This window comes from Myripristis murdjan, chromosome 21 (genome assembly GCF_902150065.1).
Source record: "Myripristis murdjan chromosome 21, fMyrMur1.1, whole genome shotgun sequence".
Lineage (NCBI taxonomy): Eukaryota > Metazoa > Chordata > Actinopteri > Holocentriformes > Holocentridae > Myripristis > Myripristis murdjan.
In genome coordinates this window covers 25886069-25912797 of record NC_044000.1, presented here as the reverse complement: position 1 = coordinate 25912797, position 26729 = coordinate 25886069, and the positions used below count along the sequence as shown (strand labels likewise).

General features: G+C 41.6%; 1 protein-coding gene across 1 annotated transcript in view; it reads left to right on the top strand.

The window, feature by feature from the left end:
* Positions 1-26729, top strand: part of LOC115380245 (titin-like) — a 228925-nt gene that overhangs the window by 88764 nt on the left and 113432 nt on the right. Inside the window, 25 exon segments of the mRNA XM_030081336.1 lie at positions 6622-8066; positions 9074-9461; positions 9685-9963; positions 10152-10421; positions 10668-10807; positions 10912-11038; positions 12057-12323; positions 12454-12720; positions 13032-13295; positions 14319-14458; positions 14751-14877; positions 15352-15618; positions 15719-15985; positions 16093-16359; positions 17569-17708; positions 18520-18646; positions 20090-20232; positions 22069-22192; positions 23121-23387; positions 23852-23949; positions 24096-24264; positions 24452-24721; positions 25131-25397; positions 25533-25811; positions 26259-26667. Coding sequence (XP_029937196.1) covers positions 6622-8066; positions 9074-9461; positions 9685-9963; positions 10152-10421; positions 10668-10807; positions 10912-11038; positions 12057-12323; positions 12454-12720; positions 13032-13295; positions 14319-14458; positions 14751-14877; positions 15352-15618; positions 15719-15985; positions 16093-16359; positions 17569-17708; positions 18520-18646; positions 20090-20232; positions 22069-22192; positions 23121-23387; positions 23852-23949; positions 24096-24264; positions 24452-24721; positions 25131-25397; positions 25533-25811; positions 26259-26667 — 6808 coding nt within the window.

Here is a 26729-nt window from a genome sequence, read left to right as displayed (position 1 = left end):
TCCAAACCTACAGAGATTCCAGTTAAAGATTTGCAGTCCAGGACGGTCACAGTTAAACATGCATTTGGGATTGTTACTTCCCTCGAGGCAACAGAAACTCAACAGGAAGAAGCTGAAAGGAAGGTTTCAGTATCACCTGTAATGGAGGTTGCTCATCAAAAGTCTCGGGTTGTGAAAGATGGAGATTTTAAATCACTGTTCACTGAAACAGGAGAGATTTTATTAGATCAAGTACAAATAAAAGCAGTCACTGTTAAAGGTAAAACTGACCAAATTACTACTAGTGAAGAGACATCATCAAAAAGTCAGAAACAAATTAAAGCAAAGCCAGCAGTTACTCCTGAGACACAGGTAACAGAGATTGCAGGTGAAGAGTTTCAGTCACAGACAGACACAATTAAAAATAAAACTGCCAAAGTTACTCCAACTGAAGAGCAGAAAACAACACAGGAACAAATAGAAACAAAGACTTTAGTTACACTCGCAAGGGACAAAACAACTAAAGAGTTTATAAAGAAAGACGTTCCAGAAAAACCTGCTGAGACCAAAGAATTAGTCAGAGACCATGCAAAAGCTGCAGATGAAGCTGATGTGGCAGAGAGTATTACTCTACAGAAATCAGAATCTAGATTGTTAGATAGAGGACAGAGGTTTGCAAAATCCACAGTTGAAGAAGTGCAGTCCAGGACGGTCAAAGGTAAAACTGACAGAGTTACTCCCAGGGAAGAGAAGATGCTAAAAAGACAGGAAGAAGTGCCTGCGCCAGGTGTGATATATCCACAGCCTTTGATAGAGCAAGACGCTCTAGATAAATACAGTAGAGCTGAAAAAACTATCAGAGAACAAGAAACACAAAAAGAGAGAATTCAGTCAGGAATTATTTCTCCAGAGATAGAAATGCCTTTGAGAGATAGAGAACAGATGTTCCCGAAGGTTGCAGACATTACGGCTGAACAGGTCCAGTCAGTGTTAGTCACAATTAAAGACAAAACAGCCACAGTTACTTCCATTGAAGAGAAAAAAGTGAGACAACAAATTGGAAGAAAACCAACAGTAATGCCTGAGATGGAAGTAACATTAATAGGGTCACTGACAGAGCAAGACGTTGTGCAGAAATCTAGAACTGGTGAGAGTTTCAAAGCAGAAGACAGGACAGAACATATTTCTTATAAGGAAGATGTAGCCCAAAAAGAGAAAAGGTCGATATCCTCCAAAATGTCAGAGATTGCAGGTGAGGGCGAGGTCCATTCACAGCTAGAGACAGTTAAAGATAAAACTGCTAAAGTTACTCCCACTGAAGAGCAGAAACCAAAAGAGGAACAAATTGAAAGGAAGAGTTTAGCTGCACCTGTGACCGACACAACAGCTAAAGAATTTATAATGGAGGATGCTCCTGAAAAATCTGCAAAGACCAAAGGGTTGGTTGGAGACCATGCAGAAATTACTTCAAAAACTGAAAGGGCTCAGGCCATTTCACCAAAGAAATCAGAAACCTCAAAACAGAAAGGAAAGATATTTTCCAAACTTACAGAGATTACAGTTAAAGAAGTGCAGTCAAAGACTGACAAAGACAAAACTGTCAAAGTTCCTCCCACTGAAGAGAAGATTCCCAAAAGACAAGAACAAACTCAAAGAAAGATCTTAGTGATACCTGAGCCAGAAGTAATATATCCAGAGTCTTTAGAGGAGCAAGATGCGCCAGAAAAATACACTCAACAAATTGTCAGAGAACAAGAAACACAAAAAGAGAGAATCGATGAGTCAGAAGCTGAGAGAGAACAGGAGTTACCAAACACTGATGACATTACAAATGAAAAAGTCCAGTCAGTGGTAGACACAATTAAAGACAAAAGAGCCAAAGTTACTCCAACTGAAGAGAGGAAATCAACACAGGAACAAATTAAAGTAAAACCAACAGTTTCTCCAGAGATGGAGGTAACAGAGGTTGCAGATAAAGAAATCCAGTCACAGGTATCACAGGTAGTGACAATTAAAGATAAAACTGCCAAAGTTATTCTAACTCAAGACCAAAGTGTAAAACAGGAACAAATTCAAATGAAGACTTTAGTTGCACCTGTGAGGGACAAAACATTGAAAGAGTTTATAAAGGAAGAAAAACCTGCTGAGACCAAAGAATTAGTCAGAGACCATGCAAAAGCTGCAGATGAAGCTGACATGGCAGTGAGTATTTCTCCAAAGAAATCGGAATCTCCAAAAGAGAGAGGACAGAGGTTTTCCAAACCTACAGAGATTCCAGTTAAAGATGTGCAGTCCAGGACGGTCACAGTTAAACATGCATTTGGGATTGTTACTTCCCTCGAGGCAACAGAAACTCGACAGGAAGAAGCTGAAAGGAAGGTTTCAGTAGCACCTGTAATGGAGGTTGCTCATCAAAAGTCTCGGGTTGTGAAAGATGGAGATTTTAAATCCTACACTCCACAAAGATATATCACACCTAATGATCTGGTCAGAGACATCGCATCAAGAAAAGAAGAAATTAATGAGTCACAGGGTGTTCCTCTTAAATTAGGGGAATCTGTTGAAGATAAAGGACAAAAATTAGCTCAACTAGCTCGAACTGAACAGTTCAAAGGTGAAAAAACCAAGTCAGTGGCTACAGAACTTCAGAACAAAACAGCCAAAGTAACAGAGGGAATATCTCCAAAACAGAGTGTACATAAAGCAGATAGATCTGAATTGATTACAGTGGAAGAAAGTCAGTCAGATATAGTCTTTGTTAAAGACAAAACAGTGAAGGTGACATCTAAAGAATCACTGATAACAGAAGATGTACAAGATAAATTTGCTAAATCTGACCAAATTGTCCGAGACAGTGTGACAAGAAAAGACAAATGTAAGTCAGCTAAAGCCGATGTTGAAGAAGTACAGTCAAAGTTAGTCACAGTTAAACATAAAAGCCCCAAAGTTACTGACACTGAAGGGGTGGAGAGACGAGAACGCGTTGAAAGGAAGGCATTAGTTACCCCTGTGGTGGAGATGGCATCTAAAGAATTGTTAATTGTTCCCGATGATTCAGAAAGAGTACGGACACAAGCTAAACCTGAAAAATTTACACTTGAAGCTGTCCAATCAAAAACAATGGCAGTTAAAGACAAAAATGAAAAAACAGAGATAGGATCAGCTGAACAGAAACAACAGGAAAGAAAAGACATTACAGAACACACTAAAACTGATAAACATATCAGACCTCATGAATCTCATGAAACTGAGATTACAGTCACAGAAATCGAGTCAAATGTACCTGCAGTTAATAAACATAAAATCAGCCAAGTCTCTCTGAGTGATGGGATGGAAAAGGCTGTGGCGCACCTTGACAGAAATGCATTAGTTGCACCTGGGATGGAGTTAACTAAAAAATCAGTGGATGATCTGCCAGAAAAACTTACACAAACTGAAGAAACTGTCAGCGGCAGCACAAAAATAGAAAAAATTACATCACAAAGACCAACTGAAAAGGAAGAGACTACACTTGAAGGAATGCAGTCAAATGTAGTCACAGTTAAAGAGAGATTTTCCAGTGTTGTCCCTATTAAAGAGATTACAAAGCCTGAAACAGTTGAAAGAAAGTCCATTGCAGTTACACCTGCAATTGAACCAATGATAGTGGAAGGTACTATAGGAGACAAAATGGCAGGAAAGAAAATAATTAGTCTAGAGCAGACTGAAATAAGTGAATTAATAAAGGAGGGCAGCATGCCTGAAAAAACAGCCCCAAAGGACATTAAAATCTCAACCAAAAAAGGTCAGGAAGTGTTTGCATCTGAGAAGATAGTTGATGCCATTCCTGAAACCCAGTCAGTGAAGTTTCCCAAGAAATGCACATCTGCAAAATTTGATGTTGCTGGTATGATGCCCACAGAAACTGAACTCTCAGTAACAGATAAGTCCAAATCAAAAGCAATTGAGAAGAAGGCTTCTGACGTGTGTCCAGAATATGGGGAACGTGCCACCAAAAACTGGGATTTAGAAGTTGAACAATCAGACAAAAGGGACAGGTGCATCCCTCTTCAGACACTCGATAACAAAAGCAGAGATGAAGAGGCTCATGTGTTTCAGAGCGCTGTAGTCTCCAACGCCATGCCCTCGAAACCAGAAGATAAGGAAAATGTCCTCCTCCAGCCGTCTTACAGAGGTATTGAGGGAAAATGTTATGTGTCACCGACCTCGTTTCATCAGAGCACCAGCCATCCTCTTCCACCTCCCGGTCATCACGTCCAGGATCTGTCAGATTCATGCCTCTTTGTTATCATTTCAAGGGCTTATCATTTCACATCACCCATTTTGTTTGGGCACAAACTGTGTTGCTCATTGTGAAGAACCCTCATAGTGACTCCATGCTGTCGAATGAGACAGTGTTATGTTTTCTTCGTCTTCTCCTTCTTCTACTTCTTCTTACCAGTTAATATTGAAACCATTACACCTTGTGGTTTTTTGTTCTTTGTTGGAATCTTCTCATTATTTTTGTTATTCTGTGTTGGTGTGTCCATCTTGTTCCATTGTACACCTATGTGTTGAAAACACTTATTATTCTGAGATGTTTTTAATTAGAAAAAAAGGTTATTATATTTCTTGCGAAGAAGACATTTCCTAAAAGGGGTCACAGCTGAGAGAAACCCTTAATTTACCATGTCCACATATTTGTGTTTTGTGTGTTTCTTTGTTTGGTTCAGTGCTCACCCCATCTGTCTTTGCATTGTTCTGAGTGTGTTATGATTTTGTTTGAAGTGCCTGTGATGGAGAAGGAGTCGCCACCACAAGCCAAAAAGCCACTGGTAAAAACACCGAGTCCCCAAGAAGGTACTTGTCTGTTTCTTCTACATGTTTTTAGTGTTTATGTTGTTGTTGGGTGTGCTTTTATAAAAGATGTTCATAAATGAATGTTGGTCTTGAGCAAATATGAATCTTAAACATTATTCTTAAGTACCACGGGATATTATACAAGCCACCGAGGAGACCAAGCCTGCTATCAAAGTGCCGGAACAGCAAGCAGTAGAAAGAAAAGAGAGCAAGCCAGGTAGCTGACTGATGTTTACAGTTTTGTGACCATTTACTAGAACAACCAACTAACCTGTTTTTTAAAGACTTAAAAGCAAGAATGTAGTACTTTTCTTTGTGGCACGTCCTGTTGAATTCCATGTGTGCACTTGTACTTGAAGTGAGCAAACCACAACCCGCTGTAAAAGTTCCAGAAGAAACCAAACGGCCTGAAGTCACCAATAAAGCTAAGAAAGTAGAGAAGACGATTACTCCACCAGAAGAAACAAAGCCAGGTATCCCCATGAATACTTTAAACTACTCTTGAAGGGCCATACTAACATCTTGCTAGTGTTTAGAATGACCTGCTCTTCAATTTATGCTCAGGGATACATTGTCTTCATATATAAGATACTTCATCTTAATCTTTTTTTATACTTGAAGTGACTAAGCCGCAGCCTGCCTTAAAGGCCGAAGAGCTGACAAAGACACACAAGGATGAAGGCAAACCTGTCATGGTAGAAGAAATAGCTCCTAAGACAGGTAGAAGTGCTCAGAGAAGAGCTATGAAGGAAATATTTTCTTGCTTGGAGTGTTCATCTTCTCATCTTAATTCATCCATCCATTTACACTCTTTGCTTTTATTTCATATCACTGCAAACATTAACCATCTTTAATGAAAACCATGATGTTACTTTTCAATCGCTTGTTGTTATTGTATTGCTTTATTTAGTTTTTGCCTGTCTTAGCCAGGTAGGTATGACTTGGAAAAAGCAAAACAGGACATGTGGTATTGCTTTGTCTGTCTTTTCATGTTTCTTGTCCTTTTCTTTAACTCGGTAAGTCAACATGATTTACTGTACTTTACTTTAAGTACAGCAAGAGCATGCCACATTTCTCCCTGGACAAAAAAAAAAATTACTTAAATATCCCATTTTGTCTTTTTCCCTGATACTTCTTTCCTGGAGTCATTGCACTAAATAATAATGTGATGTTGGGCTGAATTTGCTGTGCATCTCAATCACATTTTTAATCATCCTCAATTTTTCAAACACATTCAATCAATTTTAGAGGATAAATTGATGACTTCTGGATGTGTTTGATGACAAATCTTTCAGTGTATGCAAGGGCCCTCCATTCTCAGTCACTGAAATGGTTGTACACTAGTAAATAAATGATCTAATCAATGATTCTGTAACTATACTCCTACATTAGATGAAACCAAGGGACCTGTCCAAGCTCCTGGAGGAGTCCAAAAAGGTAGGAGCCCTCATTAATAATTACATCACACTTTCATTATGCATATAGCACATTACACAGCTTTTTAGGTGAGTAGAAAAATTGACAGCCACTAAGTAGTTGTGTTCAATATGCAAACCTGTTTGAAATGCCATTTTTCATAGTCATATACATATAGTTTTTTACACTCTAACAACTGTACACTGTGACAATTGTCTGTTTCTGGCTATATGTCTGCTTTTGTGTGTCATTTATGTTAATTTGTTGTGTTTATGTTTGTATCTATAAATTTAACCCAGTGGAAATAGGATGTTTCTTGTGTGAGAATGTGAGAATTGTAATATTAGTTAAATGTCCATGTGTAATGTTAAACTTTTGCTGCCTCAGAAACAGTTCTGCACAAAAAAGGTAAAATTCAAGTGGAGGAGGATGGGACATTTGAGATTCCCTCTTTGAAGAAAACAACCAGGGTCATTAGGGAAACAGAGGAGGAACAGGAAGTTGTCAAACTGAAGAAAATTCCATCAGTTGCATCAAAAGAGGCTGAAGAAGAAAGCAAACCTCTGAAGGTTACCAAGACAACTGTCGTTGATGTTGAAGAGATTGTACATGAGGAGGAGGCTTTTGAGCTGTCAGTAGCCACCAGGAGACCCGCAGAGGAGAGGAAACCTAGGGAGAAAGCAGTCTTTGACAAAAAGAAAGAAGTTATTAAGCCTAAAGAAGAACCAAAAGACACTGCTAAAGACTCATGGACCCGCCAGAAAGCTATCCCAAAAGACGAGAAACCAGAGGTTAAGGTTCCTCTAAAGAAAACTCCCAAGGCAGCAAAGGAAGAGGAACCTGCTCCACCTAGTGCAGCCTTGAAGAAAGTGAAAAAATTGCCTTCAGATGAACCAGAGCAAGAAATAGTCAAATTAAAACCATTTGAGAGGCCTTCCAAACCGGAAGAGGAGCCAGAGAAAGACAAGAGGGAAAGGCCAGAGAGGGAGCCTGTGTCTTTCCAGAAGCCAGAGAGGCTCCCGAGAGAGGAGGAGACCAAAGAACCTCCGAGGAAACCTGAGAAATCTCCTGAAGAGATAAAGGAGCCTCCAGCCAAGGTGCTGAAACCAGTAGATAAAAAGAAAACGCCAGAGAAAGAGCCAGATGAGGGCAAAGCACCAGCCAAGGTTAAGAGAATCCCAACAAAGGAAGAAGAAATTGAAAGTGTCAAATTGAAGCCCTTCTCCAGGCCGTCCAAAGAAGCTGAAGAGCCTGAGAAGAAAAAAACAGCAGAGGAGAAAGACAGGCGACCTGCAGATGATCGACTGCCTCGGCGTAAAAGCAGAGATGAGATTCCAAAAGAGCGAGAGCCTGAAACTTATCCAAAGAAAATCGACGCACCTGAAGCTCCTGAGAAGAAGCCTGAGAAAGTGACAGAGGCAGAGCCAACTCCTGTGGAGAAGACAGTATCTCCAAAGCCAGCTCCTGTTAAGAAACCTGAGAAGGTTCCTGAGGAGGCCAAGCCACTGCAGCTGAAGAAGGGGGTCACTCCAAAGAAGAAAGAGGAGGAAGAGGAAGTCACTTTGAAGCCCGTGGAGCAACTGAAAAAGGTTGAACTGAAAAAGACCCCATCACCTAAGATTGAGAAGCCAAAGCCTAAAGAGTTGGAGTCAGTTCCTGTTGAGAAGAAGCTGAGCGCTGAAAAACTCAAAAAGATTCCCAAAACAATCTCACCAAAAGCATCTATTGAAGCCGTAACTCTCAAAAAGGTCCCCAAGAAGCCTTCACCAGAGGAGGAGAAGCCTGCAGAACCGGAGAAGCCAGGTAAAGGGAAGATTCCCATGGTGAAGGAGGTCTCTCCTGGAGCAGTGCAAATGAGGAAGGTGCCCACCCAGCCTGAGGAGGAGGTGTATGAAGAGGAGTTTGAGGCGGAGGAGGAGGCAGAGCAGGAGGAGGATGAGGCCTGGGGTTGGGAGCTGGTTCCCAGGGAGAGTTACGGCTCAGAGGACTGGGAAGGTGAAGGAGAGGAGGGTGCTCTGGAGGCTCCAGGGGTGACCGGGAGAGGTGAGATGGTGGCTGCACCAAATGATTGGGTGACGACCAAGAAAATCCTCCATTCATCCCCTGAATAATCTCAACCCATTTCCACCATTACATCTCCATCTAAACAGTCTTGACGTCATCATATTTCATGCGTGATACAATGCAGCCCATCTTATTCGTGTGTTGGTGATCATCATTATTTGTGTATCATCCTGTCAGGTCATCTCGTCTTTTCTGTCATGTCATCTGTCATTTCCATATCATGTCGTCTCTGTCAGTTCAGTGTTTTTATCATTTCATCTCTACATTTGTTTATTGTGTCATATCTTCATAATCTACATCATAGTTGTTGTCTGTCTTGTTTGTAGTGTTAAGGACCCATACCTTCCATTCATTCATTTCAACTTTTATTTAAGTCTCAGAGTACACTGAGCCTCGTTATTTCATATTTCCCATTACTTCATATGTCCTTTGAAGTGGACAACATAGTTTGAAAACGTTGTTTGAGTATATTCTGTACAGGCTATTCACTTTAACTGTTTTTGAACAGAGGGACAACCGGCAGAAGAAGCAGGAAGAGGTAGAGGTAGAGGGTTGAAAGGTAAGACCAAGTTCATATCATATTTATACTGGCTTCCCATAACATAGAATGATTGAATTGTGTTCATAAAAGCTTCACCAGAAGACACTAGAATATTCTTCACTGCTATCTTGTCTTTAAAGCTTAGATGTGGTAAAGGTATGGCCAGTCACAGAAGCCCTTTTTAGAGAAAATGGAATGGATTGTTTGTTTTTAATATGTATTTCAGCCAAACAGACCCCATCCCCTGGAGAAGGCAGGGGCAGGGGCCTGAGGCCTGGTGGAAAAGGCCCACCGCCACCAGAGGAGCCCTTCGCAGGATTCAAGCTCAAAGCTGTCCCTCTGAAGTTCATCAAGAAGCTCCAAGACATTGTCTTACAGGAGGCTGAGTCTATCGGCTCATCTGCTGTATTTGAGTGTGAGGTTTCACCTTCCACCGCCGTCACTTCATGGATGAAGGACGGCAGCAACCTCCGTGAGAGCCCCAAACACAAATTCACTTCTGATGGCAAAGATCGCAAACTGAATATTATTGATGTGCAGCTGTCTGACACCGGTGAATACACTTGTGTGGCCAAGAACGCTGGAAAGGAAGTGTCATGCACAGCCAAGCTTATTGTTGAAGGTATTTAGATATCTTTTCTATCACAGCAAATGTTTTTCAACTCTTTTGCAATATAGAGCAAATTTTAGTTTTACAAAAACATTTAGGAGAATTAAAATGTTATTTTGTTAGCCAGTTTCCCCTTCGGCATCAGTAAAGTATTTATGATTCTGATTATTTTCATAGTTGAGCCTTTTGCCAGGTTGTCAGGTTGCTCATTGAGTTGTTAATTGTCTTCTCGCAGAGCTGCCTGTGAAATGGATAAAGGAGCTGGAAGAGGAGACTTCAGCTCTCAAGGGTCAGCCTCTGTACCTGACCTGTGAGCTGAATAAAGAGAGGGATGTGGTCTGGAAGAGGAATGGTGCTGTCCTGAAGCCCAAGGCCGGCAAGGTTCAAATCAACATCATAGGAATGCAGCACGCCGTGACCATCCAGAACTCAGGCGATGACGATGTTGGTGTCTACACGTGTGAAGTGGCTAACCAGGAAGATGTCAAGACTACAACCAATGTCAAAGTGATTGGTAAGCCATAGCCGATGATATACACAGCCTTCAACTGATGATTTCCTCAGAAATTAATTATTTGCAGGACAAGAGGGCATCTTCAACAGCTTTTAGACTGTAGGTCACCAAAACTCTTGGCTACAAGTAAAAAATCTTCCATGTGTGTTAAATGACCAGTGATTTAATATTGTAATAACTCCCGACAGAAATCATCAAAGACTGGATTGTGAAGCCACTGAGAGACCAGCATGTGAAGCCAAAAGCATCCGCGACTTTCAAATGTGAGCTGTTCAAAGACACGCCCAACTGGAAGTGGCTGAAAGGAGAGAACGAGGTCACTCCCTCTGATAAGGTGGAGATAATGAAGGACGGAAAGCAGCTGACGCTCACGATTAAGAACTGCCAGCCTGATGATGTGGCGGAGTACGCGATGGAGGTTGAGGGACGCATCTACACCGCCAAACTGACGCTAGGAGGTTCATCTACCTACCTGTTGTTCTATCTGTCTACCTATCTATTTTTCTAGCTATTGTTCTATCTATCATTCTATAGTTCTATTTATATATCGTTCTGTCTTTCCTTTTGTCCTCCTATTGTTCTATTGTTCTTTCTATTGTTCTATCCTTCACTCTATTCTTCTGATGTTCTATCTATCATTCTGTCTATCCATCCATCCATCCATATTGTATATATCTATCAGTAGTAACAAAACATCTTTTCAGAGCGGGAGGCTGAGATCCTGAAGCCTCTCTCCAGCGTGGAGGTGGTTGAGAAGCAGGACGCCACGTTTGAGACGGAGATCTCCGAGGACGATGTTCCGGGCGAATGGAAACTCAAAGGAGAGATCCTGACCAGATCGCCAGTGAGACTGAATATTTTCTGTTTTCATACGGCGTGACATATATCTAACGCGTGGCTGTAATAGTCAACTTTGTCTCACCTGAAATTTTCTTTTTTCCTTCTCAGACATGTGACATCCAGGCTGAGGGTACGATACGTAAACTCACCCTGAAAAACTGTCAGGTGGACCAGTCGGGTGAAGTGTCTTACCAGGCTCTAAACGCCATCACCAGCGCTATGCTCACAGTCAAAGGTAGGTGGCACTCCTGGTATCCAGTACCGCAATGTTTATGCACTGTACTTTCCACATATTCACTGTAAAATAAAGGACTAAGGTCCTTCGCCAATAAAATAAAGTTCTGTGGCATGCGACTTGGGACCTTAGATCTTTATTCACATCAAACTGACAAGCCTGTACGCAGAACGTGTGTGTGGTACTTACAGTGTGAAATGTATGTTTGAGTTCTTCCTGGACGCAGCTCAAGAGGACCAGATGAAAATGCATTTTAAAATGGCAACTGTTTCAGACATTCAGCGTGGCGTCCTGTATTTGTGCTGTTCGTTTATTTGTTTGTTCTGTGCAAAAAAATAAAATAAGTATTGTGTTACGTGCACTTCGGAAGACAATAGCAATGGCAATTTGTGTTGTATTTATGTTGTCCTCTCGTTTTATGTTTTGTGTAAAATGTGCAGCCAGTGGCCAGTTTATTAGTTACACTGTCACCTTGAAAATGATCAGTCCCCCAGACGAAGCCTTAGTTGGTTCATGGGATTCAATTCATATTTGATTGAAAGTTAGGCTAGCTTATAGCAGCAGGTGGGAGCACCAGACGCCCTCATCACCCCAGAACAGGAAGAAATATCTTCAGTGAACACCTGACTACAGAGAAGCAGAAAAACACCAGCCTGCCTGATGAACACAGACCATGGACCCATCATGCCTCCAGTTAACATCCGTTTAACTGAGTGACCTGAACAGCGTCTAGATGTCTCCAATTCATCGTGCAGAGGGAAGAGACGGGATGAGGTGTTTGCAGCTTGAAGGTACCACCATCTAGCGTAATCTTCATGGTCATCTAGTCGTCAAATCAGAAGCCCTGCTGCGACCTGGAGCCAGAGAGAGGTCCAACCCAAAGTTTCAAAGGTGTACATAGTAAACTGGTGGCTGACTGTACACTGGTGCTGTGTTGGTGTGCCTTTTTTATGTTGTGTTGGTGAAGTGACTATTCAGTGATCACAGTTCATGTTTAATCATTATCTACACCTGCCAGAAATCGAAATGGACTTCGTTGTCCCTCTGAAGGATGTTTCCGTGCCTGAAAAGAAGCAGGCTAAGTTTGAATGCACCATCACAAAGGATGTGTCCAAGGTCATGTGGTACAGAGGGGCTGACATCATCACCCCTGACCAAAAGTATGACATGATCAGTGATGGAAAGAAACACATGCTGATCATAAACAGCTGTGAGTTTGATGACGAGGATGAATATACTATTGAGGTTTTGGGCAAAACTTCTACAGCTAGACTCACAGTGGAGGGTAAGTGCCGGACTGCTGAGGTTTTATCCTGCTTCAGGATCATCACAACTCCACTGTGATCTGTTCATTGAGTTGGTCGTTTCCTCTTCCAAACTAACTCATATGAATATGCCTTATTAATACATTATAGGTATCAGGCTCAAATTTATCTCGCCACTAAAGGACCAAACGGTGAAGGAAGGCAAAACGGCTCGGTTTGAGCTGGAGCTCTCCCATGAAAATGTGCCCGTCACCTGGTACAAGAACGACGTTAAAATCCATCCTAGCAGAACAGTGCTCACTCATGTGGATGGAAAGAAACACATCCTAGAGATAAGGGAAGTGACTCTAGACGATACCTGCCAAATTAAAGCAGAGGCCAAAGGAATTCCCTCTATGGCCAACCTAACGGTTATAGGTAACCAAGAATACCCCTGTCCTCTTTCTGTCCTCCTCTTCCACCGTCCCCTCCCCTTCACTCTTCTCCGCAGCTCGTTGCACAGCTTTTCCATGTTTGTGTCCGTCCATAGAGGATTTTAAATATTGTTTGTTTGTGACTTTGTGTGTATCTTGTTTTTATGTGCCTTGTGTTTATTGTGTACTGTCTTGTCCTTTCTTTGTTTTGTATATGTGCTCATTTTGTATATGCACATGCCATATACTGAGACTGAGTTTCAGAGACAACATATGCCTATATATTGAGAGTCACCCAATATTTCCCCCTTCCAGAGGGCGACGCGTACTTCACGGTTAAGCTGCAGGACTATACTGCAGTGGAGAAAGACGAGGTGGTTCTAGATTGCGAGCTCAGCAAAGACGTCGATGTCATGTGGTACCACAATGAGGCCGAGGTTAAGGCCTCAAAGATGGTGACCATAAAAGCCGAGGGCAAACGCAGAACCCTCGTCATCAAGAAAGTTGGGGACAAAGACAAAGGACAATATGTCTGTGATTGTGGGACAGACAAGACAACAGCAACACTTAACATTGAAGGTAAAGACACGTTCGTCTCGGTCATCTCTGTAATTTTGAGATTTTTTTTTTCTGGTGAATATAATCCCACTCGGCTCTCACTGCTATTAAAGCAACCTCCCCTTTTTTGACACTGACTGAAACACACCTGTTCATCCTCCTAACCCTCACCTCCCGTTACCACCTTCTTGCTTTTTGCTCTTCACTCACCTTTGCACTGTTTGTACTTGTGCTCTTCATGTGTAGATCTGTTCTTTGGTCCAACATGGTGGAAACACACTACAAGAGCTCTTGATCTTAGTAAGCTATGGTGTGCAGTTTGAATCCATATTATGGGCCTAACTGGAGGAAAATGAGTCAAGAAAGCTTGTGGTGTCCTTCCACCCTGACCCGGGGCTGTCTTTTTGTCTCTTTTGTTGTTGTGTCTGTTTGTTTGTCATTTTGTGCTCTTTGTTTTTTAAATTTGCTTTTTCAGAGGTTCTTTAAGGTTCCACTTGTCTCAAAACACAGCAGTCACTCTGAAGAAACATTTGAAACCCTTTAACGTTCTTTAGTGCTGTTTGCAGAATAGATCCGAGGAGTTCCATATAGAACCAGATGATTCCTCAGCGGCTACCTCCTCCTAACAACACATTTAAATATCCATCCATTAGCTCTGTTACTGTAGAATAAACAAACTAAACTAAACTGAACCAAACAGGATTATGTTATCGCAGCTGCAGTATTTCATTGTTTTCATTATCACATTTACAGCCATGGTGAAGAACCATTTGGTTGTTTATGGCCCTGTGAGTGGCTTTCTAAATAACACCTTAAAAGGGGTTTTATATGGTGCCAGAAACAGTGTCTCTACCTCTAGTAATGTCTTTTTGCACCTTTTGTGTGTTCTTCCCTTCCCTTCCCTGCTTCAGCCCTGACATCTGTGGGCTTCTGTCTGTTGTCTGTTATGTATTTATGTATGTATGTGCGTGCATATTTGTTTACATTTCATGTGAAATTGTTTGAACATCTTTGCTTGAATGTGTTCCTTCTCTTGAACGTCAGCTCGCCACATCAAGGTGGTTCGGCCGTTGTATGGCGTTGAAGTGTTTGACGGGGAGACTGCTCGTTTCGAGGTAGAGATCTCAGAGGACGACGTCCACGGCCAGTGGAAACTGAACGGAGAAGTGCTCAGTCCCTCTGCCGTATGTCCCAAGAAAAACATCTCATATTCCTGTAGCCATGCTTCAATTCACTTTCAATTCAGCCCAACCCGGATGAGGATTTCCTTTTCAATTAGTTTTGAAAAACCTTTTGCTTGACAAAGTGGTCATATCAAAATAAGAAATATGATCTCTCTCTGTCATTTGGAAGGGGATGGTTCTTTACGCTCACTCTTACATTGAAAGTGAATTGACCTCATTCTTGCTGTGATCCCTTTTCTGTGATTTCTAATGTTTGGTTGAAGTTCACTGAACTTTGCTCGGCCATCTGCAGGATGTTGAGATCGTGGAGGACGGTGCCAAACACACTCTGATCTTGTACAACTGCAAAGTCCCTCAGACAGGCGAGGTGGCGTTCGCCGCTGCCAACGCCAAGTGTTCTGCTAACCTGAAAGTGAAGGGTGAGCTTTCACTTCCTGCCGTGCAGCGTCTTACACATACGCAGGCACAGGACTATGCTCGTGTTTCTATCTTTGAAAAATGAAAAAGCTTGAGGACACGGATATTCTTTCCTCTTTGTTGTTCGTCCTAGTTTTTGTTGTATTCCTTTATCTCTATTTTTTGATGCTAATTCTTTTTTTAAATAACACAAAACATGTCCTTGTTTTATAAAATGCAGTGAGGATTTATTGAAATGTTACACCCATGGTATGGTAATCACTATTACATTTTAAAAACCAAGAACCTTCTTTTTTGTCTTATGACATTTTTGCCCCATTGGGCTTTTTTTTTTTTTTTTGTCAGTGTGGCAAAATCAAATGCCCTTTAGCTTTCATTACCTGACCTGAACATTTACATGGAAATAGTCTGTCGTTTTAAGTCGTTACCACCTCATCTGCGCTTAGATATTAATGTCTGTCTCTCTGAATTGACAGAACTGCCCATCTCTTTCATTACGCCACTGAGCGATGTGCACGTGTACGAAAAGGATGAGGCAAGGTTTGAATTGGAAGTGTCCAGGGAGCCCAAAAGCTTCCGCTGGCTAAAGGGATCTCAGGAGTTGTCAAATGACGACAAGTTTGAACTTCTGGTAGAAGGAAACAGGCATATTCTTGCGGTCAAATCTGCAAGATATGAAGATGAAGCCAAGTACATGTTTGAGGCAGAGGACAAGAGGACAGCTGGCAAGCTGTTTATTAAGGGTAAATAAAGCTCACTTTGGTCAGATAGGTGGTTTTACAATGTTTCAGTGAGTCATAAAATGTGTTTGAATCTGCTTTATACACCACTTCTACTTGGCAGGTATTCGCCTCGAATTTATCAAGCCAATCAAGGATGTGACAGTGAAAGAGCGTGAGACGGCCGAGTTCAGCGTTGAACTCTCTCATGACAAGATCCCAGTGGTCTGGTACAAAAATGATGTACGTCTGCATCCCAGCAAGGTGGTGCACATGTCAGAGGACGGAAAGGTCCACACCTTGGCTTTCAAGGAGGTTTCCCTTGATGACACCTCCATGATCAAGGTTGAAGCTATGGGCAAGACCTCAGAGGCTATGCTCACTGTACTCGGTTAGTATCACTGCCTTAAAGTTTTAATATCGATCGGAGACAAAGTGTTTGATTTTGCAGATTTTATAAAGCTTTGGAGCTTAGGCAAGTGATGTGCTGTGTTGCAGAGGGAGACCTGTACTTCACTGTCAAGCTGCAGAACTACACCGCTGTGGAGAAGGACGAGGTGAAGTTGGTTTGTGAACTGAGCAAAGCCATGGGCGAGGTCAAATGGTTCAAAGATGGTAATGAAATCACGCCCTCCAAGAATATTCTCATTCAGTCGGATGGCAAGAAGCGTATGCTAATCATCAAGAGGGCAGCGAAGAGCAACATCGGAGCGTACACCTGCGACTGTGGCACTGACAAAACCACAGCCGATCTGAACATCGAAGGTAATGCCTGCAGCCGAGCGATCCTCCCACTCCAGTCAAGACCGCAGAATTACTCCCTATTCGCCGTAATCCCATCTCTCCTGGCCGCCGCTCACCTTTCGCCCATACTTGCACCTCATCGAAGATATCAGATGAATACTCCAGTATCTGGCTGTCATTTTGTCCCTCAGTCTGATTCTGTGGCTGCTTGTGAGGCCTGAGTGACACTTTAGGATAATCCAACCCTATAAATCAGGAGAGCATTATAACTGGACATGGAACTGCCTGTAAGGAAATCAGTGAAATTTAAATACTGATGTCCTTACAAGTATTTGCAGTCATGTTGTAATACTTTCAAAAGCATTTGCAAAAACATTGACAGTAATATTTAACATGCATTTTAGTATTTATAAATGATTATTTGTGCTTATAAGGGCAAGTTACAGCAATCAAAGCTTTTTTAAACTGTCATTTGTTTATACAGCTTTAATTGATTTTACATAAGTATTGATAATGCCCTTAAAAGTGTTTATAATCACGCCTCAACACCTTGTCAACTACTTATTATTTATAAAGGCTTTATTAATGTGTCTACGACCATTTCTAGGCGTCTTGAATTCATTATAATCCAATTTTAACACTTTTTAAACAATTTGCAAGCTATTGTTGCTAATTGTTGGTTCATTTATTAATAGTCTATAAAGGCATTATGAATATCTTTAATTTTAACAACACAAAAGAATTTGGAAATATATCAATAATATTTGCATTACTTTTAATAAGCAGGTGTAATTAAGTTACATTATAGTAAGCATTTGTAAATTTGAATGTTTATAGTTTGAATGCTTACTGTATGTATTAATATGCACCTATTTATTTATAAGGGTCCTTATAAGCATATGGACGGTTGTAATGCTTCATAAGGCATTTATAAAATATGAATTGATTGGCAAGAATGCTTTATAGAGTTGGGTTATTGTGAAGAGTTACCATTTATTTTGCTTTTGCATAAACTGTAAGTCGCTCTGGATAAGAGCGTCAGCTACGCGCCCGGTTTGTTTATAATTGTAAATATATTTGTGAATGTCCCGCAATGATCATCACGTCGACGCAGAACCTTCTGTCTTGTTTCCCACAACAGAAAACTGTTTTCAGGTTGTGTTCTCTGGTTCTGGGACAGATTTCAGGCTGAAGTTCCTTCTGTTGATTGTAAATAATGTGTTTTTGCAGAGCGGGACATTAAGGTTGTGCGCCCGCTGTACAGCGTGGAGGTAACAGAGACTGAGACCGCTAAGTTTGAGACAGAGATATCTGAGGAGGACATCCACGGCAACTGGAAACTGAAAGGAGAAGACCTGCACCAGTCTGCTGTAAGATCAGTCATGACTAACAACAAAACCTAACTCATGAGAAAGTATCTCGTTTCTGTTTTTCTCAGCACTGAGAAAACCTGGTCCACTTACTCTGAGAAAAGCAGATTGAGGAATGGAAATTTTTTATGCCGCATATCAGGATTTATACATAGAATAAAGAATAAGTGACTCATTCTTTATCATCTCTAATGTAAATGTTCAGGTAACATTTTATAACAACCATCATTAATAAATGATAAATGAAAAATTGATAGTTAATTAAACTTTTGTTATTTTACAGTTAAACAATGAAATGATAATTAATAATGTTGATTTATTACATAGTAACCTATTTATTAATGGTTTTTAACATGTTATAATGTGTGCAACAAAATAAAATATTAAGTATTTCTTATAATATACTATATATTATCCTATATGTCAAACTATATATAGTATTTGTTAATGAATACCAAACGATTTGTTAAACATCTACAAACATTACAAAAACAGATGGAACAGATATTTTATAACACTTTGTTAATGTGTAATAACTGGTTTGTAAACCATTATAAACATTATTTTGATGGTTATTAGCTAGTGAACTTTAATTAACTATTAATTTACCATTTATTTATGATGGTTATTATCAAGTGCTACCAACGTTTGTTATGTTCAGCTCCAGTTCATTTCCATTCAGTCACACTGGGAAATTAATTTTCTCTGAGGTTCAAATGTCAGAAAATGCTTTATTGACTCATGTTTACATTTTAAATGTGCAGACACTTTTGAACTGACTTGACCTCTGAATGGGGGATGTTCTCCTCAGGATGTTGAGATGAAAGAGGAGGGAACCCGACACGTGCTGATCCTGTACAACTGTCGTATGGACATGGCAGGAGGTGTTGACTTCTCGGCAGCGAACGCCAAATCCAACGCGCAGCTCAGAGTGAAAGGTGACCATGATGAGACACAAACACCGTCCTTTATCAGAAGACACATGTTAACACCAGAGCCAGGCTGAGACAGATGCTCTTGTCTCGCCGAGATAAAAGACAAAGACAGAGATAAGGCTGACTGTAGAGACATTGACAGGAGACAGTCGCATAGCCCCGTTCAGGAGAGCTTAATTAATGTGAAATACTGACTCCTCATTGACACGAGCAAAATTGCGCCCTGTAGATGGTGCAAGTCACCCAACATGAAATGCAGACAACGACACGCGGTCGTTCCTTCATCCAGTTAAAATCATGCATCAACAAATTGGACCTGGTAAAAAAAAGTTTTATTGCCATTTAGGTTAAATCTGGGCTACATAGTGCCAAATAGTCAAGATTTAGTAGAGGTTTAGTTTAGTTTAATGCATATGGACTTCTGTGGTGCATTTTTAATGCATAAGAATCTATTTATTTTATTTTATTTTTAATTCTTTTTTGTATGGACCTTGAGTCTGGAATAAAGCATATCTATCTATCTATCTATCTATCTATATTTACTGCTTGGTCTGAAACTGAGCAATACTTAGTTAAAAAAGACCCTGAAAATTTACTGCTCATGGGTATTCTGAATTAATGATTTTGGGCTATGTATTTAGACAGATTCAAGGCAGTTTAGAGAGATAAATCTTCCACCTGAAGACATTTAATGCAAAGATCCATTCAGACTAACAGCTGACTGATTAAATCAATGGTCCGGTTATCAGTTCGGTATGACTGCGCGCTCATGGTGCCAGCCAGCGTTTAACACAACATTAAGGGGCTTTTAATCAGGCATGTGAAGAAGGCTGTCGTAAATACTTGAGGGAAGTTGTTAATCCAGGCGCTCACGTTCGGTATCTCTGTCAGCCAGGCTGTCATCTCTCTGTCCGCTACTCCAAACTTACGAAAGAACGTTACAACAAGCTGTTATGACACCAGCAGTCTGTGAACCGTGATGTCGGCATTTCTGAATGTTGGGTAACCCTTGTGCCTGTGAGCAACTCATTCTCCTTTTCCCAGGAAATTTCAGGCTGTTGATTGACAGGAACAGATTCTCTTGCACTGTGGTTTGGCAGGGCTGGGCCGCTGGCCAATCATGCCCCGTGGTTATTTTAGAAGCCACATGCCTTATCTAGAATGGGCCGTCAGTGATTGGCAGGGGGAGGACGCGACCTTCTCCCTCAATGGAGCGCTGACCATATACATCAGCTGGCAGGCCGTATGCAAATGAGCTAGGCCCCCCAATGCCAAGTGGCTCAGGAGGCCGCCTCCAGTTGTCCTGAGGGCTTTCGGGCTCCGGAGCAGTGGCCTGCCTTCAGCTCAACCAAACCATGAGGATTAGCCACTGAGGAGTAGCTGCTTTTCTCTTGGGATTTTGACCTGTTTGGGGGGGACTAACCATGTCTTCTCCCCAATCCAAAGCCCGGGTGATCGGCCTGCTCAGGCCTCTGAAGGATGTAACTGTGACTGCCGGGGAGACGGCCACATTTGAATGCGAGCTGTCGTTTGAAGGCATCGCTGTTGAGTGGTTCCTAGAGGGTACAAAGCTGGAACCAAGTGACAGAGTAAGTCCCAATGCGTCCACCTCCAACACGACACTATCACAACAGAGACTCGTTTGGGATCATTAACCCCCATGAAGGAATTCACCTGATCGATTGATCAATCAGCCTGCCCGACACGTATCAGACCTGCTCGTTGTCTTTTACACCTCAATCCAAACTTTCCACGTAGCTCCACAGCTTCTGTCTCTGATGGGGAATCAAAAGTGATTGGTCTGATGCAGTGCTGTGCTTTGCTTATTGCCACTGCTTATTTTTACACAATTTCCAGTTTTCTTTGCACAATTCCCCTCTGCCCCAAAGTCTTTCTGCATATAAGGGCCTGCGAGGTTCAGGATTCCAGCCGAGCATTTGATCTGGGTTTTGAGATAACGCAGGAGGCTTTTCTGCCCTGCAAGCGTTCTGCTGGTTATTTTTAACTGCTGCAGAAGTGTGAGGAGCAGGGCAGGTGGCAACAAGAGCTACTGACAGTTTTAATTTTAAAAATCAAAATGTGCTAAATTTTTTTCCCCAGTTGAAACTGATGTAGTTTCCACTGTGAGCGCTGAAAGGAGGGTTGCATGAGGCCTTGACGTATCCAGTCGTAATGAACAAATAGTTTGATTATCGACTGTAATCTGATAACTGCCACATGATCCTCTCTGGGCTGAGGGGTTGTGCAACATATTTACTCTGCATTACATGAACAACATGGTTACAAATTCAAAACACACATTATTTCATCAGAGCTCCGTCCATAACTGGTCTTGTCTCATTGTTTGATGGCTTAAATTTACATCAAGAATTTATTGGCTGGATTGAAATTAAGATGAATTAAGAAATTACATGAAGTGAGAGTATTTAGTAAAGTTGTTTATTTCAAACCATACCATATGTCAAGATGCACAGCCCGTTGTATAGCTGCAAAGGAAGTGATTATAAACTTATGAGTCTGTTTAAGATTCAGATTCAAGGTCTTCATTGCCATACTCACATAATGTTGTTGGGAGTGCCACACAATTCACACACACACACACACACACACACACACACACACACACACACACACACAGACTTCACTGGCTACAATTATATAATAATATTCTACATCAAAGATATAAAATGCTGCTGCATGAAATTGACCAAAAGAGATAAATAAATAGTATCTTAAAATGAATGAAACTGTTAAAATCCACAATTAGAACATCAGATCTTGCACACAAAGAGACCCTGCAGAGGCAAGACACCCAGATTTAACACTGAAATTAAGATTAAGATTAAGAGTTATTCTGTTTATCGCTGTTGTCTGGTGAAAACCATGTATCCCCAGAATGTACACTATTTGGAAATGAAGAAAAAAACATTCTTGTTGGTTGGTGACTGTGCATTGTTTCAGCTTAGCTAATTAGTTTTAGCTTTCATTTCCCCAATGATTACAGAACTTTCTTCACCCACAGAGCAGCAAAGGAGTGTGAAAATCTTAAAGTTAAGCCAAAACATGGAAATCTCTGGAGATACATGCTTTTTCCAGATGGTGATGCGGTGTGCAGTTACTAAAGGAGCATTGGTTAGCTGAGCTGTTAACGCAGTTAGACACACTAACACATGCACTCCTAATCAGCAAGACTACAGTTAGGAAGGATTAATTTTTCTGTTTTAATGGGAAGAGTGAGAGTGCAGTTCCAGGAGTGTTGGAGGAAGCCTGTGTCAGTGAGGGCAGGAGCTGCAGGCGGCGGGGGGGCGTCAGGTGGCATAAGGCAGTTTAAAAGCAGCTCTGCTCCGCTCTGATGGGGAAACCAGCTGCCTGCGTTTGTTACAGCTGTCAGGGTGGGCTGATTTACCAAGCTGTGTGTCCGACAGGTGGTGTTTAGGTCGGAAGGTAAAACACACAGCCTGACACTCAGAGACGTCCAGCTGAGCGAGGCCGGCCAGGTCCAAGTCACCGCCAAGGACTTCCAGACCGAGGCCAGCCTGATCGTCAGAGGTAGGAGACTCTACTCTGTTCTGCTGTACTCTACTGACCCAGCAACACAACAGGCTTCAGCTCCTAAATCACCCACACTGCCAGCAGCATGAAGCAGGTCAGGGGTCAGAGGTCAAAGCACACAGGCAGCAATGTAGATCAGGCATGTGTAATAAAAAGTGACGCTGTGGCACTATGTTGTCCTCTGAGCTCTGTAGCAGTTCATAACAGAGGAGTTATAATCATTAAATCTAAAAAAAAACTAAATACACATTTACCTGTATTACTAGCTAAATACACATTTACCTGTATTAGTGACAGATAGGTAACATTTGTCATCCAGTTGTTGCATAAACAGAACAAACTGTAAATCAGTAGGTAAACTCCTGTAATGAGCGGTTTGGACAGATCTACATCAGCAGTGATTGAGCTCGTCGGCTGTCGGCTAGCTGCTAAACTAATGGTATGCTAGCTGGCCAGCTCATTAATAAAAGTTTCAGACGACCTGTACCCTCTCAGGTAATGATATAGGTATTGATAAAGGATAACCAGGGTTAATTTCACTGTCATATTAGTCACCAGAAATGATTACAATGCAAGAAATCTGTGTGCGTGATTATTTAACGTCATGCTTTGATCTTGCCATCTGTAATGTGTTTTGTATAACGTAGGAACATCACAGCAAATCAATAGTTAACACAAATCAAAATATCTAATCATACCACTGTCCATAGAGCAAAATCACTTCAGATGGGCGACTGGGGTTTTCCACTCTGAAAACCCCAGGGCTGGTTTATAATCTTAATGATGCATGATGTTTGACATTTTTCATGGTAGAAAAGCTTCTGCAAAGTCACCAGTAAGTCCAGCCAGCAGATAACTGCAGCATCAGAGTCTCTGTGAAACTCTGTAAGGTTCACGATTCAACGGCGTCATTGTGTCTGAGCAGAGCCGCCAGTGGAGTTCACTAAGCCTCTGGAGGACCAGACGGTTGAGGAGGAGGCCACTGCTACCCTGGAGTGTGAAGTTTCCAGAGAAAACGCCGAGGTCCAATGGTTGAAAGATGGACAGGAGATCCGCAAATCGAAGAAGTACGACATGATCATCGACGGCCGCAAGAGAGCGCTCCTCATCCACGACTGCACGATGGATGATGCAAGGACTTACGCCTGCGACGCCAAGGACTTCAAAACGTCCTGCTTCCTCAATGTTGAACGTGAGTAAAGCTGCGCTGCTGTATGGAAGAATTTAACACACACACATAAACACACACTTCTTTGGGGTCAGAATTGGTTGTATAGCAACACATTCTTTCTATTGATGCATTGACCATAAATTCTTGTGATTCAACTGCAACGATCTGCTCAAAGAAATCATTCGAATGAATTGCTGTGACTTTGTTCTGAATCGATATGAAATGCTTTGAATTGAATCTTAAAAAATAAACCTGACATTGTGGTGATCCACCAGAATACTACCATTTTAAACTTTTTTTTTCATCAATAATGTCTTTTAATAAATGGTGCTTTGAGTAGGGTCATATTTGTGTCATATCTTCAAACTCAAATTGAATTTTTCCAAAAAGGAACAGCTATATTAACTACTATGTTGGGAATTGTGAATTGACTTGACTCTGTGTGTCACATCTGATGGCAAAAATAATGTAATGTTTTGCTGCAGCTCCACATGTCGAGTTCGCCAAGCCGCTCCATGATGTCGAGGTCAGAGAGAAGGAGTCCGCCAGGTTTGAGTGTGAACTGTCCAGAGAAAATGCCAAGGTAAACAAAAAACAAAAAACAAACAAAAAAAAACAAAACATATTTTGGCTTGCTGCCTCAGCTCACCGCAAAGTCACATTTATTCGTCTTAGATGTTTAATGCTTGGGTTAGTTTTCAGTTTGATGTTCACCTGTTCTGCCTGCAGGTCCGCTGGTTTAAGGATGGAAGTGAAATCAGAAAGGGAAAGAAGTATGAGATTATTGCCCAAGGTGTTCAACACATCCTCATTATCCACAAGTCAGCTTTTGACGATGAGGCTGAATATGAATGTGACGCAAAGACCTCCAAATCCTCCGGCATGCTGACTGTTGTCGGTAAGAAAAATGTCTGATCCTCAGCGACAGAAAATCCACATTTTTATTTAGCTGGTAACTTTAAGCTCCTCAGTCTGGCGGGTGTGAACAAGTGTTTTGTTTCATAATGTCAACTTTCACCATATAATGCTAACATTTATTTTGCACCTGAACATGTTTAATCACTATGGCGTTGTTGTTCTTGCAGAGGAGGAGGCGAGGTTCACCAAGAACCTGTCCAACGTCGAGGGGACAGAGACAGACAGCGTTAAACTGATCTGTGAAGTTTCCAAACCCAGTGCTGACGTCACCTGGTACAAAGGAGACCAGGAGCTGCCGGAGGGCGGCAGGTATGACCAGATCGTAGACGGCAAGAGGAGGATTCTCATCATCCAGGACCTGAAGATGGACGATGCTGGAGAGTACAACTGCAGACTGAGTCCCACAAACAAAACCTCTGGAAACCTGAAAATTTGTGGTAAGCGCATCACTTGACATGTTGAATTTTTTTTTTGTCAAAGAAAGTACTACTGTCAGATGGAGATCTTATATCTTCTATCTCAAATAGTATGTAGAAAAAAGTATGATCATGTTCATCATTTATGTATATATATATATATATATATATATGTATACACACACACATATATATATACATATTTATAGAGAGAGAGAGACAGAGAGAGATTAGATTTTCTTTCTTTCTGTCTTTCTTTCTTTTTACTTAGTCAACTCACATAAACATAACCTGCACAATCTGTAGGATATGACAATGATTTGATTAGTCATTGCAGTGCCACATATTGTAGTGGTTGTTTTTTGGCGTTTTCACTCTTTTGAAGGCAGTTTTGGTAAGAAGATTTATATTAATAATGTCCATAATGTAGAACTGGCTGCCGAGTTCATCTCGAGGCCAAAAAGCCAGGAGGTGGTGGAGGGCGAGAAGGCCGAGTTCACCTGCTCCGTCTCAAAGGACAGCTTCGAGGTCAAATGGATGAAAGACGATAAGGAGCTGGAAGCAGGAGACAAATACCAAATGATCAGCGACGGCAAGAGAAGGACTCTGGTCATCAAGAACTCCGAGACCAAGGACGAGGGCGGATATGTTGTGATGATCGGCACCACCAGAGCCAGCGCAGACCTCACGGTGCTTGGTATGTGGAGCCTCAAAAAATGAAAAATCATAACTTAATTTCCCACAACCCTGTGGCTGAACTGTTTATAAATGCTCACAGTGTGATGTTTGCCGGCCTTCTGTAATACCAACACGTGTCTTTTGTGTTTTTCAGAGAAACTGAGAATCATCACCCCGCTGAAGGACACCGAGGCCAAAGAAAACCAGGAGGTTGTCCTGAACTGTGAGGTGAACACAGAGGGAGCCAAAGCCAAGTGGCTGAAGAACGATGAGACCTTGTTCGAGAGCGGCAAGTACATCATGGTCCAGAGAGACAACGTCTTCTCTCTGAGGATCAAGGATGCCCAGAAGGGAGACGAGTCAAACTACACCATCAACTTGACCAACCACAGAGGAGAGCAGGCAAAGAGCTCCTGCAACCTCACAGTCAAAGGTCAGTTCACTTTTCATTACTCAAAGGTCCGCATCTGAGTTTTATTTGAGAGGTCCAGAACCATTGGCGATAACAAAATAACATTTAAGGTTCTGCAACAACCTGTCCTACTTTTCCTCGGATTGGCTCTAACCCTTACAAAAACTTGCATACCAGTAAGCTACTGGTTACTGTCATTTACTGACTTTAAGAAGCCCTTAATTATTAATGTGAAACAAGGTTTTGAGGATTCTTTGTTTCCTGGTATGCCAGGCAAATGATCAGTTTGACCTTATCCCCAGATTTTGCTTGTGGGGAAATTGTTAAATACTTTGCAAAATGTTTTAATGGACCAGATTTGAAACCTAACTAAAACAAAAAGGTGATAGCAATCCTGATCGTACTTCACACTTTACTATACACTGTTTCTACTGGGTATTAATGTATGTTACCATGTCTGATGTACAGAGGAGAGTCTGAAGATTGTGGTGCCTCTGGAGGATGTCGACACACAGGAGAAGAAGACAGTCAGCTTCTCATGCAAGGTCAACAGGCTGAACGCCACCGTGAAATGGATGAAGGCTGGTCAAGAGATCACCCTTGACAAACGCATCGTCTACAGAGTTGACAAAGACAAACACACACTGACCATCAAAAACTGCACAGTGGCGGACGAGGGAGAGTATGCTGCCTTTGCCGGAGACGACAAATCCACAGCTGAGCTGATCATCAGCGAGGCTCCAACAGACTTTGACATGCAGCTCAAAGACCAAACCATCCCTGAATTCGAAGACGCAGAGTTCACCTGCAAGCTGACCAAAGAGAAGGCTGAAGTTAAGTGGTACAGAGACGGACGTGAGATCAGAGAAGGACCAAGGTAAGTCCCCTTCTGGATTTTCAGATGATAATTATTCACAAGGTAAAAATATCGTCATTTTA